Source organism: Morone saxatilis, unplaced genomic scaffold, assembly GCF_004916995.1.
Source record: "Morone saxatilis isolate NCDOM2014 unplaced genomic scaffold, NCSU_SB_2.0 Contig24, whole genome shotgun sequence".
NCBI classification, from domain to species: domain Eukaryota; kingdom Metazoa; phylum Chordata; class Actinopteri; family Moronidae; genus Morone; species Morone saxatilis.
The window spans coordinates 12,085,433-12,097,347 of NW_023339807.1; the positions used below are offsets into that span (position 1 = coordinate 12,085,433).

General features: G+C 45.4%; 3 protein-coding genes and 1 long non-coding RNA gene across 5 annotated transcripts in view; 2 read left to right on the top strand and 2 right to left on the bottom strand.

Moving 5' to 3' along the window:
* The window catches only part of si:dkey-34d22.1 (discoidin, CUB and LCCL domain-containing protein 1), a 10,858-nt gene extending 8,945 nt beyond the window's left edge, over positions 1–1,913 (top strand). Inside the window, exon 15 of one of the 2 annotated variants that reach the window (XM_035671945.1) lies at positions 1,414–1,913. In XM_035671945.1, the coding sequence (XP_035527838.1) occupies positions 1,414–1,817 (404 nt within the window). In that variant the 3' untranslated portion in view covers positions 1,818–1,913. The remainder of the gene's footprint in view (positions 1–1,413) is intronic. The other variant, XM_035671946.1, reaches the window with a different exon arrangement.
* A 1,691-nt stretch (positions 1,914–3,604) lies between these two features.
* Positions 3,605–5,838, bottom strand: si:ch211-79k12.2 (uncharacterized protein LOC568844 homolog). Its single transcript, XM_035671947.1, has 3 exons — positions 5,702–5,838; positions 5,288–5,555; positions 3,605–5,194 (listed from the first exon to the last, which is right to left on the bottom strand). Exons 1-3 carry the CDS (start codon positions 5,726–5,728, stop codon positions 3,630–3,632), a joined length of 1,860 nt encoding a protein of 619 aa, XP_035527840.1. The 5' UTR covers positions 5,729–5,838; the 3' UTR covers positions 3,605–3,629.
* Positions 4,927–7,760, top strand: LOC118335586. The gene is made up of 2 exons (XR_004797069.1): positions 4,927–5,068; positions 5,378–7,760. It is a non-coding gene; the product is annotated as an uncharacterized LOC118335586 (long non-coding RNA).
* On the bottom strand, positions 6,957–10,982 carry wu:fe05a04 (zinc finger protein 497; the record flags this gene model as incomplete). The annotated part of the gene is given in 3 exon segments (XM_035671944.1): positions 6,957–8,443; positions 9,219–10,180; positions 10,413–10,982. Coding segments are annotated over 3 exon segments (2,243 nt in total), but the record flags the coding sequence as incomplete, so codon positions are not given.
* Positions 10,983–11,915: the final 933 nt, after the last annotated feature.

Genomic DNA, 11,915 nt, shown 5'->3' on the forward strand with positions numbered 1-11,915 from the left:
ATCAAAGCCCTCACTAAAGCCTGTCTAATTAAAATAGCTCTGGCTCTGAGGCTCCCTATGGGCTCTTGAGTAAGGTCTAGGCCTCTCACACCACTGCCTCTTCTGCGGGGGCGAGGTGCAGTTTCTGGTCGCGTCTGAGTGCTACACTGTCACATTGTTGGTGGCCAAGCAGCTCATGCAGGGACTCATCATTGGCCTGCTATGAGGAGAAAAGAAGCATTTCCCAGAAATTGCTGTGTAAGATGCAAATGATCCTTTCTTTCCTCTTAGTGAAAGGATGCTGCTATGTGGTACAGCAGTTTTGTCATTTTCCCCATTTTTTATCACAGTAATGGAGTATTACTGGAGATTCAGCAGTATATTTTAAAGCTCATAAATTGGCTGATATTTTCTTGCCATACTGTCCGATACTGATGCTAATATGCATTTTGTAAGAGTCTAGAAGATGTACAACTAAAATGGATAAAGCTTTTCTGTCGTGCCTGTTTCTAAATGTGTGTAGAGATTTATTCTTGACCCTAGAAAAGCCCATGCTGTGAAATAAGTCCAAACTCAAAGGATGCTTACTTGTGTAGTGTAGCCATCCCGACGCTATCAGCTCATAGGTGGTGAGCTACGTTACTTTCAATTGTTAATAAGATTATACTTTATGCCTCCTTAATTTGATAGCTAGCTATATTAGGTGGCGTTGATGGATTCAATTAAACTTATTTACAGGGGAATCTTGCAAAAAAGGTTTCTTTCGCAGGAATGTCTTGTTTACAGGGATATGCAAAATAAGTGCAACAAGTTGGAGTTGCATCATAAAGCACTCGCAACCAAAAGTCATCGCTACAAGGTAACAAATCAATGGTAACAACAGTCACATTCAGCTGGTAATATCTTAGTAACTGAGGCAAACTGTGAGAAACTTGCAATAAGAGGGTTCGACATTTTGGGAAATACACCTATTCACTTAGAGAGTTAACGTTAAATGAGAAGATTGATACCACTCTCATATCTGGCTGTTATATAAAAGCGTGCAGCAGGGAAACTGCTAGCTGGGCTCTGGCCAACAGCAACCAAATCCACCTCCCACCCCTCCAGAGTTCTCCAGTTAACACATTATTTCTCATTTGTTTAATCCGTACAAAAACCGAAGTGTAAAATCAAATTTGTCACTTTACAAGGGGTCACTTGCTGCACTTTTTCTGTTACTTCCTGGAGTCTCCGCTGGTTGCCAGGCAACTGTACAGAGCTGACAGTACCCACGTAAATGATAGTACCACAAATTGAAAAAATATATGTAATATTAATACTGGACTGGTTTTTGGTGGTGATATAAGCGGATACTCATGCCAATGTTTGTTCCATCTCAAATGAATAGAATTACTGTCTCATACTGGCTTTGACTCATTTCTTTATTTTTTCCAGACTATGCTGAGCCTGCTGTTGCAGCTATTGGACAGAAAGTTGGGTCAACATTTAGACCCTCCTCAGATGAGGGCTACACCACCCCCTTCACTTTCAACCATTATGACACTCCTGGTAACCTGCCAGAATACGCAGAGCCTCTTCCCCCGGAGCCTGAGTATGCCACCCCCTTCAGTGAGCAGCTTTCTGAGTCACACGGACCTCCTATACTCGCACCTACTGCTGGTACCAGGACAACATCCAGCCACGCTCAGTATGACTGCCCCTCACATAGGATGCTGTCCAATGGCTACTGCACTCCCGCTCTACATGCCAGTGGCCCACGGCCAGTCAGTGTGGTCTACGCTGAGCCCAAGCCATGTGACTCTTTATTACGCAAGCACGCATACGAGGAGCCCATGTGAACACAGCGAGCTCAGACAAGAAGAATAAAAAGACTCTCCGGGGCTAAAATGTGTGTTGATACTAGAGGACCACTTGGTGATGATCTCAGGTGGACACTAAGCTGGACAGTGTTGTCCAGAGTGTACTAATTCTGACAGCTCGACGTCCAGTGAGTGACGTACCCAGTGTTGAAAAGTCACTTTGGACCACTATGCATATATGAGGGTACACCATTCAGTACACAATGGTTTGAAAGCCATATGGATGCAGACGTTTCCTTCCAGGAAGTATGAAAACATCCTGTGAAGCACAAAGAAAAGGCAGGTTCAGTCGTCGTGTCTCAGAGATACTGTTTATTGATGAAATGTTTAATCACAAGCTGCACTTTCAGAAAACACATACAGCGATGTGTGTCTATTTAACAGGTTAATGAAAAAAAAGTGTATTAAATATGTTACTTGTCCTGACAAAACATTGTATTCACAATGTGTAATTTCAATATGTTTTGTAAACAGAAAACATTTAAGAAGCACTAAATGGTACACTGTAACTAAGTGGTTAAGATTGTTGCTATGATTATGTATAACCACTAGGTGGCTCTCTTGAGCTTTAAACATCTAACAATAATGTAATTATTTGTGTGCTGGTTCTCTTTCCTCAGATAATTGTTACGTTGTCCATTTCTAACACGCACAGTAAAGTAACAAACACTGGTTTAAAATAAACGCTGGGATTATAGTGTAATACACAAAGGCACGACAGGCGAGGGGGTGTTGTGATTAGGATGGAGGACTGTTCACATGGACAAGAGCCCCCATGGTTCAACCTACTGCAGTGTCCTTGAGCAAGGCACACATACCTCAACCGAACTCCAGAGCTGTTGTCATGTTGTTGCCCACCAGTATTAAAAAGATTTTTGTTTCCTCTGCTGGGTATCACAAAAACATAACATTAAAAACAATCCCAGCATCCTTCTTGTTATTTGGTGGGCTTTTGCCGCTGTGCAGAAACTTTACCACAAGTGACAAACACGCAGTAAAATTAACTCCTTATTTCATACTTACTTCATTTTCTATGCCGTGCAAAGTCCACTGGATTGTCTTATATTTTGTATGGGAAATAAAGGTATTAAAAAGATTAAAGAACGTAATTTAAATAAACTTATATGACTGTTGTTGTTCACACTGATCACCTTTAGAGGAAAAATACAAAATAACATAGAAAACTGTACTTTTTCCTATTAAAAGGTATAATAATATTCAGGTGGCAGTGGTAGTTCTCCAATACATCTGAAAATGTTCCTTAAAGACCCTAAAAAATTTTGTGATGAATTTGTGATGTCACATTTAGCCATCAGTTTGTGAACCTCTTCCACTGCTGAGTAAGGCACAATAAAACAACTGTATTAACAAATATACTGTAGGAGCTGGTTTTTAAGGTTATTTTTAGGATCGACTTATACCCTGTAGCAGTGATGAATCTGCACAAACAGGAAAGTGGACACCTCGCTATAGAAAAAAGTCCACCAATCTGAACTTCTATCAAATCAGAAATCTCTGCTTGAAAACCCTTCAAGGTGTTACAAATTTGTAAATGAAAAACTACATGAAAATCTATACAAGAGCTTGAAGTGAAGCTATATCAAAGACTTATAATGAAATGTAATAAAAGAGTACTAACACTTAACTACAGAGTAGTATTATTTTACATTTACATTATTAATATTTCACACAAACGATTTCAACACTTAAAACATTTTTAAACTTTTTTACTCTGTGGTTTCCGCATTTGTTTATGTTCAGCCTGTTTTTAAATCATGTACCAACATTCATTCACTCTCCACTGTTATCATGGACCCTCTCGTTTATGCTCAACTCTTTCCTCTGCCTCTTCCCCTCCTCCTCCTCCTCCTCCTCCTCCTCCTCTCTCCCCTCAGAGGAGTAGTGCATCAGAGTCTGGTGTCTGTTCCTGGACGGGGCATCCTTAAAACACAGGCCACAGTCCTCACATGCGTACAGAAGCCCCTCTCTGTTACTGCCTGGATTGGCTCCCTCTGGCTGAGATTTGCCCTCGTTGCTGCCGAGCAGAGCCGAGCCGGGATGAGCAGCAGTTGACACAGGGGAATCTCTGGAATTTGGAGCGGTATGCGAGTTGCTATCCGGGCTGTTGGGTGTGTTCACCCCAACGCCGGGCGGAGGAAAAGTCCTGGGACGCCCGGGCGGATAACCACGGCCTGCTGGTCCCCGAGTTGCACCCCCAGCTCCAGCTTCTCCAGCCTGCTCGGGGGCCAGACCGTGCACTGTGCGGTAGTGAAAGCGGATCCCAGAGCGGTTGGAAAAGCCTTTCCCACAGAGGCTGCAGATGAAGGGCCTCTCTCCTGTGTGGATGCGGGTGTGAATCTTAAGAGCTCCGGACTGGGTGAAACATTTCCCACACTGGCTGCAACGGTAGGGTTTCTCTCCCGTGTGGGTCCTCTGATGGGCGCGGACTCCTGCCAGATGTGGAAACCCCCTGCCACAGAATCCACAGGAGTACGGCCTTTCCCCGGTGTGTATGCGCCTGTGGATCTTCAGAGCCCCCGACTGGCTAAAACTCTTCCCGCAATCGGAGCAGGAGTAGGGCCGGGCGCCGGTGTGCACGTTGAGGTGTATGCGGAGGTTGCTGTGTGAGTTGAAGGTCCTGCCGCACTCCGTGCACAGAAAGCCGGCCGGTTTGTGGGCGTGCTCGGAGCGCTGGTGCTGCAGCAACTGAGACGGTCTGGAAAAAGAAGCGGAGCAGTGCATACAGAGGTGTAGCGACAACATGCCCGTAGCCGCCCTGCCTCTTTCCTCTTGCTGCTGAGCGTGCGTTTGTCTTTGCTGGTGGGGGCACACCTGGGTGCAGGTGGGAAAGGAGCGCTGGCAAGGCAAGCAGGGAAAGGGGGCAGAGATCTGTGGAGGATGGGAGTGGGAAAGCTGAGGGCAGGGTAAACAAGAGGTGACGGGGCAGTGGTGGTGATGAAAATGATGATGGGCGTGGGTGTGAGAAAACGGGGAGTCTGCACCTTCCTGTTGGCTCAGGATCTGGCTGCAGGCCTGGAGGCTGCGATGGCAGCACAAGCAGGGAAACATAGAGAGGTGGGACAAGGAGCCCGAGGACGCTCTGGAGGGTGGAGAGTCGGAGTTGTGGTCTGGGCTCCGAGTCCCTCTGTCTGCCTCGTCCCTCTGCGGTCGGCTGGTCGTCGTGCTCTCTGGCTCGGATCTGGCGGTGCTGCTGCTCGGTTCGGTGTCCGGTAAGTGGTGGCATACCGCGTCCGGGCGTGGCGGCGAGGACAAAGACTGTCTGGGTTTTAAAATGTCAAAGGAAGACGGGGAAGTGGAGTAAGGGCAGCCGGGGCAGGTGCAGGCATAATGCAGATCTAAGCACACAAGAAACATGAATTAGAATCACACACACACTATGAACTTCTGCACAGATAAATAAATAACAATGTTTATTTCTGAGCTCTAACCTTCTCTGCTGTCTCTGGTCTCTCGCTTCCTCTGTGGCGCCCCGGGCTGGATCTGTCGGCCCGGCTCCGTCTCTGACTTATCCCGGGCAGGTCTTGGTTGCTGTAGAGGTTCCAGTGAAGCACCTTTGAACCCCAGAGCCTCACTCCCGCCACCGGCAGCAGCCACGCCCCACGCCGCGTTTAACACATCTGGCTGATCCTTGGAGGCGTTTCCAGATGTGATGAGGTCAATGAACTGATGCATCTCCATCCAGGAACACTGAGCATGCTGCGGGAAGAACAAGGCAGAGTTGGCACAGTCTGAGTGCGGTTTGTGTTTGTTTGTTTTTGGTGTTAAGAATAAGCAAAGGTGAAAAGGCTTAAACACACACTGGTTTCTCTTCAAGTCCACTCATTTAAATGTCGTCTACTTACAATGTCGCTACTCTTGTCTTTGTCCATGGGTGGAAACAAACCGCTGCTGTCGCCGGATCGACGGGTTAGCTTTATACGAGCGGTTTCAATATGGCAGACACTGCGCTTCAAAACAATGAGTAATACTGCACATGTTGTTTCTGAGCTGATAACAGCTCCACTGTGTCCCGTTCAGCCAGATCATAACCTAGCACACATTCTATTTCCGGGATCTCCGATCATGTGACTAGTCTTCCTTTTTTTTTTTTAGCCCTTCTTTTCACTTAAAAACATATATTCACTTAAAAAATATCAAAACGTGTCAGCGAAACGTAAAAAGAAGTATAAAATATTTTTAAAAATAACATTAAGTATTGCAGGCACATAAGCAGATAAAGCCCTGTTGTTAATAGCAGTTCTAAATCTAAATAAAATATTATTTTAAGAAAACAGAAGAGCTGCATTTATGAATATGGTAATTGGGAAATACTGACATTTAGGCTGCAAGGATGTTCGTTATTAGATTTGTGAAAGTTATAGAATCCCAATATCACATTGTGGTAATGGCTGCAATTACTTTATTATCTAATAAATCAGCAGACTTTTACTGTAAAATTTGTTGTGTGAGAACAAACCTAAAAGTGTAACAGTTTCAGAGTATTTTATTCCTTGCTAACGTTTTGTTTTTTTCCAATTAAGAGCAACCAATTTCCTAAATGTAATCTTATTTGTTTCATTAGCACTATAACTACACTCCCTAATTAAATGCCCTTAAAAGCACTATAGCCTACAGTAAATCCCCATGGGAACAGTCTGCTCTGGGCTTCCTGATGTGTAAACTCTTGTGTAATGATAATCTGCTAAATATGATGGGATATCCCAGTGAAAGCAGGACATTTTACTACAAAAGTTTTATTTTATCGTCTAGTCCAGTGGTTCCCAACCTTTTTCCTTAAGGGAATTTTCTTTATCATTAAGTAAACTTAAATCAAGAAGGCCTTGCAACCCCCCGTGAGGGTCCAACTATCTCTCTCTAGTTTGACCAAAAAGGATCAAAGTGAAGAGTGAACCTTCCTGTTCAATATGTGGATACTGGATCTGTGGATGTGTCTGTTTCTAAGTTCTCCTGTTAAAGAAGGTCTCTACGCATACGTGGTGCAGTGTCATACTTTTTAAATACAGTATTTCTACACTGTCTCTCTCATGCACACACACAAACACACGAGGCGAGATATGAACAGTTCTTGTATCAAGGACTAATGTTTATTTGCCTTTAGAAAAAAACATCAAAAGATACCTGCAGGCTATAAAGATTCAGCAATGTAGAGAACAAGGTGACACAATGTCCTTACTGATCAGTACCATTATTTGCATTAAATATTCAACTTAGTAGTAAAAAGGTCAGATGCCTGTTTACAAAATGCACATTATTATTTCAAGTTTTCAGCTGAACACTAAGAAATCCAGTGTTTTCATTCCAAATACACATTAATAAAACTAAGGATTCAATTTCTCAACACAAAAACTAGTGCATAAAAAAGATAGAAATCTGAATATTTTTAATAATAATATTGCATAGGCTTCATGACTATTACAGTACCACTCTGCTCTGGTGCCCCAGCCAAAAGCTTTACCCAAAATGCAAATAGGACAAATGCCATAATACGCAAGAGCTTGGAATGTTGTTTAAATTACAGAAGAAACAAAACAAAAATCCTCCCGACTCTAAAACAAAAGTCACACAGTCGACTGCTTGAAAGACACCGAGTTTAGAAAAAGTAGAAAAACTGCTTTGCCATATAAGGGTATGATGGTACATATACTGATTAGACAGAAATATATACAATACTCAACAGTATATAGTTCTGGCTGTAGAATAACACCTCCATATTTGGTTTATGTGGCTACAGGTACAGCAGAACAGTGGCTGTGTCCTCCAGTAGGGGAATGTGACCACAGATGGAGTATTAATCTATTTTTATTTTGCCCTCAAATAAAATGTTTGGTTTGTCTACATCAGCATTAGTAGCGCTTGAAACATCGACCTCCATCTTAATTTCTCTCTGTCAGCTGACACACATCAATATCAAGACCCTGAGGCTGAGGCTCGCTCTTGATGTCTATTATTAGTCCGGAGGACGCTGTACTAACATTAGGAGGCGAGCGATCCACTTTTAACTTCTTCACTTCAGTACATATATGCGTCTCTCCTGGATTTGGTTTAACAGTTGCTTTGCTTTGTCTTGTGGTGCTACCAGCCTCTCCTGAGATTTCAAATTCTTCTGGCTCACTTTTAACGGGAAGAAGAGGAATGTTGCTCAGGGGAGATTTAGATGAGTTACACTTATTAGACAAATCCAGAGGTGCTTCACATTCTGGATCCCGTTTGATCCCGGTTACCAAATCCAGGGGTTCATTTAGCGGTACTCCAAGGTGTTGAGGGTAGACCTGCACAGCTGGACCCGGGAGTGTCGGAGAGACTGCCGATGGGAGCGTCAGGCCCGTGGTTTGAGTCGGACAGACAGGAAGAAACAAGACAAGTTTAACACCTGGAGGTGGCTGTTTGTCGAGGGTTAGCTTCCACAATCCATCGGGTGGACCAGAGCCAGCACCCTCTGTCACAAGTCCTGGACTAGGAGAATCCTTCTCTGGTGCAGCAGGCTGAGTGACTGTGTTTGGTGGATTCGATGAGTCTGGTTTTGCTTTGAGCTTTTTTGTCTCAGGTGAAGAGCTCTTCGAGGCCTGGCGTTTTTTGGGAGCGCTCTGAAATGAGAAAGACCACAAAAATAACCCCCGTCACTCAGTGAATTATACAAAATACAGGTGTGACGTGTCAGTAGAATCAAGATAGAGAGACCTGTAACTTAAGCTTGCGGTAGGTTTCAATAACTGGTGAACTTCTAACATCACAATACAGTGCAACAGGAATTGTTTTATAATCCCTCTGTTACTGCTGGTTTATTCCAAGCAGAGCATTTTTGTAAGTCTTGAACGTGTCTCGGGGGGCTAGAACTGTGTGCAATGACACAGTGCTGTCGAGGAGCCAGGATGTTGCTATTTGTGCTCTCACCTTCAGTACTGAAGCTGGTGACATGCGCAGTTAATGATTACCTAACTGACCCAATTTACATAGTTGAATCATTCATATTTGATGTGTATCATGCTGCCAGGAAGCTGGGAGCTCAATTAAAACCAATGGATACTTAACAGATTAAATTAACACCCCTAGAAAGTCTTGTTTTGGCTGATCTCCAGTAGTTTAACTTGTCACCTTGCTTCAGTGATGTACAGGTGGACTCTAGGACACAGTGACATCAGGCTGTGGTTACAGATGTAAAGCAGGCTTCTGACCACACTCCACCTCCCCCCTTCATGCTGGGCACCCAGAAAGGGAAGTGAAATACTGGTTTTCAGCCTGGTATTTAGTTCATCTTTAACAAAATGGCTGCCAGTAGTCTTGAGTATAATTTAATGGACAAACAAAAATATTCTTCCTTTTAAACTGATACTGTACGTCACCATAATGCTCCACACTCACCGCAGGCTGGGGTGTTTGTCCACAGGTCTTAAGGTGGCTGTCATAGTTCTGCTGGTGTGGAAAGCCCAGTCCACAGCTCTGACAAAAGCAGGGCGACTTGCCGGCATGACCCCCCATGTGGGACATCAGCAGCAGGGCCGACCGGAAGCCCTTTCCACATTCTGCACACTTCAGCACCCTTTGGTGAGCCCCGGCATGTTTCTTCAGCTCCTCCGAAGTGTCAAACTTCTCTCCACACTCCAAACACCTGATCTCATCCCCTTTAGGCTCCTGATTGCCCCAGCAGCCCGTGTCCTTTTTGTGCTGCTGGAAGTCCGCCTCACTGAGAAACTCTCGCAGGCACGCCACGCAGTGAATGCGCAAGGGTTCGCACTTGTGTTGGCGGTACAGCTTTGCCAGGCGGAAGTGCCGGCGGCATCGTACACAGGTGTAAGGCAACAGGCCGAGGTGGGAGAAGCTGTGTTTCAGGAGGGCATTCTTTTTGGTAAACGTCTTTGTGCAGTCTGTGCATTTAAAGCTGCGATGGCACGTCTTCTTCCGGTGGCGTGCGAGGGATTTTGAAGAGGAGAAATTGCGGCCACACACTTCACATACAACGTTCAGCATACATTTGTGTAACTGCACGTGATATTCACACTCCTTCAGGGACGTGAACACACGCTTGCACAGGTCACACTCGTAAAACTCGTTCTCAAAGTGAGTTTTCGACAAGTGGTCTTTCAGATCGTCCTGTGACGCAAAGCCCTTTAGGCACACACGGCACAAGAGGGGATCCACTTTGGTCTGGGCGTGGGTGCGCAGGTGGACCCGGTAGTTGGAAATCTGGCAGAAGCGCTTTCCGCATTCGGCACAGCAGTACGGGCGCGCTCCAGTGTGCAAATTCATGTGGTCCTGGAGCTTGAATTTGGAGGGCAGCTGGTGATCACAGACGCTGCAGCGGTAGTCGCCTGAATGACTCGACTCTGTGGAAGAGAGAGAGGGAAATTAAAAGTATGCCAACTGATGAAAGGTAGATGATGATGGAAGATGTACACTCAGCACAGCAGGCAGGAGAAAAACTGAAAGAGATCGATTTAATATTATAAATAATACATAAGCTATTATCATTTGTCATTTGATAAAAGGTAAGGCTTCCAATAATCTATTTTTATAAAGTAAACAAAAACATATTGACATTAAGTCAAAGAGTCGTACCATTTAGTCCTTCCTCGTCATCCTCTTCCTCGTCAATCTCTTCTTCCTCGTACACCCCTGAAACCTCGCTGTCATCAGAATCATCCTCCACGCCCTGCTGCTCCGCCGTTCCATCCTCTGCCGCAGCGTCTCCACCCTCTGCGTCTCTCCCACTGCTGTCCTCCTGTCCCCTCTGCAGCAGGTCTGTGGTTTCTGCTCCAGCTGCACCATCATTCACCGTGGGCTCCGGCAGTCTGAGAGGCGCTGTGCCTCTGTCGCACTGCTCATCCTGCACGCCTTTTGCAGGACTTAGGGGCTTGCGGGGCAACGTCTCTGACAGAGACGATGCTCGTTCCGGACCTGAGGTGCGCTTTGCTGCACCTGCTTCTTTACCATCCGCTGACTGCTGGCCTCGGACCAGCAGCCTTCGCTTGTGTGCGGTTGGGAGTGAGGAGTGGCTGGGTGAGAATGAGTCATCAGGTGGTGTGGAGCCACAGGGTGTCTCCCTGACAGAGGTGTCCGGCTGCAGGATGTCCGGAAATCCCAACTCCGTTAGCTGGATATCAATGGTGTACTCAATGGACATGACTGCTGGCTGGAAAACACAGGAGTCAGACACAGACAGGGGCCGCCTACTGACATTATTATACATAGTAATAGTTTAAGAAGAACTTTATTGATCCGCTAGAGGGAAATTGTTTTTTTCACTCTTTTTTTATACACACACACACACACACACACACACACACACACACACACACACACTGAAATGCACGAGGCACACTCTGAACCACCACACACAGTCTTATGGCAACAAACGAGCTCCACTACAGGCAAAAGTCCTCAATCACTGTCCTGATGCGATGGATTGTGAGTGAGTGTGCGCGACGGAACAATCCCTTGGCGTCTGGATACCACGCACACTCTTGTGGTTGTTGCGAGAGGGTGTGTTGTGTTGTTGGGTGGTTGGAAATTAATTGCTTGGCCGCGTAAATTCCGCAAGGCTGGGCCTGGCGCGCAAACGTGTGCTAGAGGGTGTTAAAGCTGCTGTGCTTTAGCAGCGTGCCCCGCGTTTGTGCCCGGCCGCCCGCTGCCGAGCTGCCGCGTCCAAGGGGCACTTGCTCAAGGGCACCTCGGCAGTGCACAGGAGGTGAAACTGGCACCTCTCCAGCTACCAGTCCACACTCCATATTTTTGTGGTCTGTGGGACTTGAACCGGCGACCCTCCGGTTCCCAAGCATGGAATGGAATGAGTATTAGATTCTGTTTCTATGAATGTGTGTTAATAGGTGAATGTGACATGTATTGTAAAGTGCTTTGAGAGGTCAGAAGACTAAAAAGGTGCTATATAAGTGCAATCAATTTACATTAATCATTAGCTAGCCTGTTACAGTTCTAGTTAGCTAGCTAGTTAACGCACGTTTTGCTAACATTTTAACATTTATTATAATTATTTTCTTTTATTTGAACAGGGACAGTGCACAATAAAACATTAACCCTGTATATAACAAGGAGAGATGCATT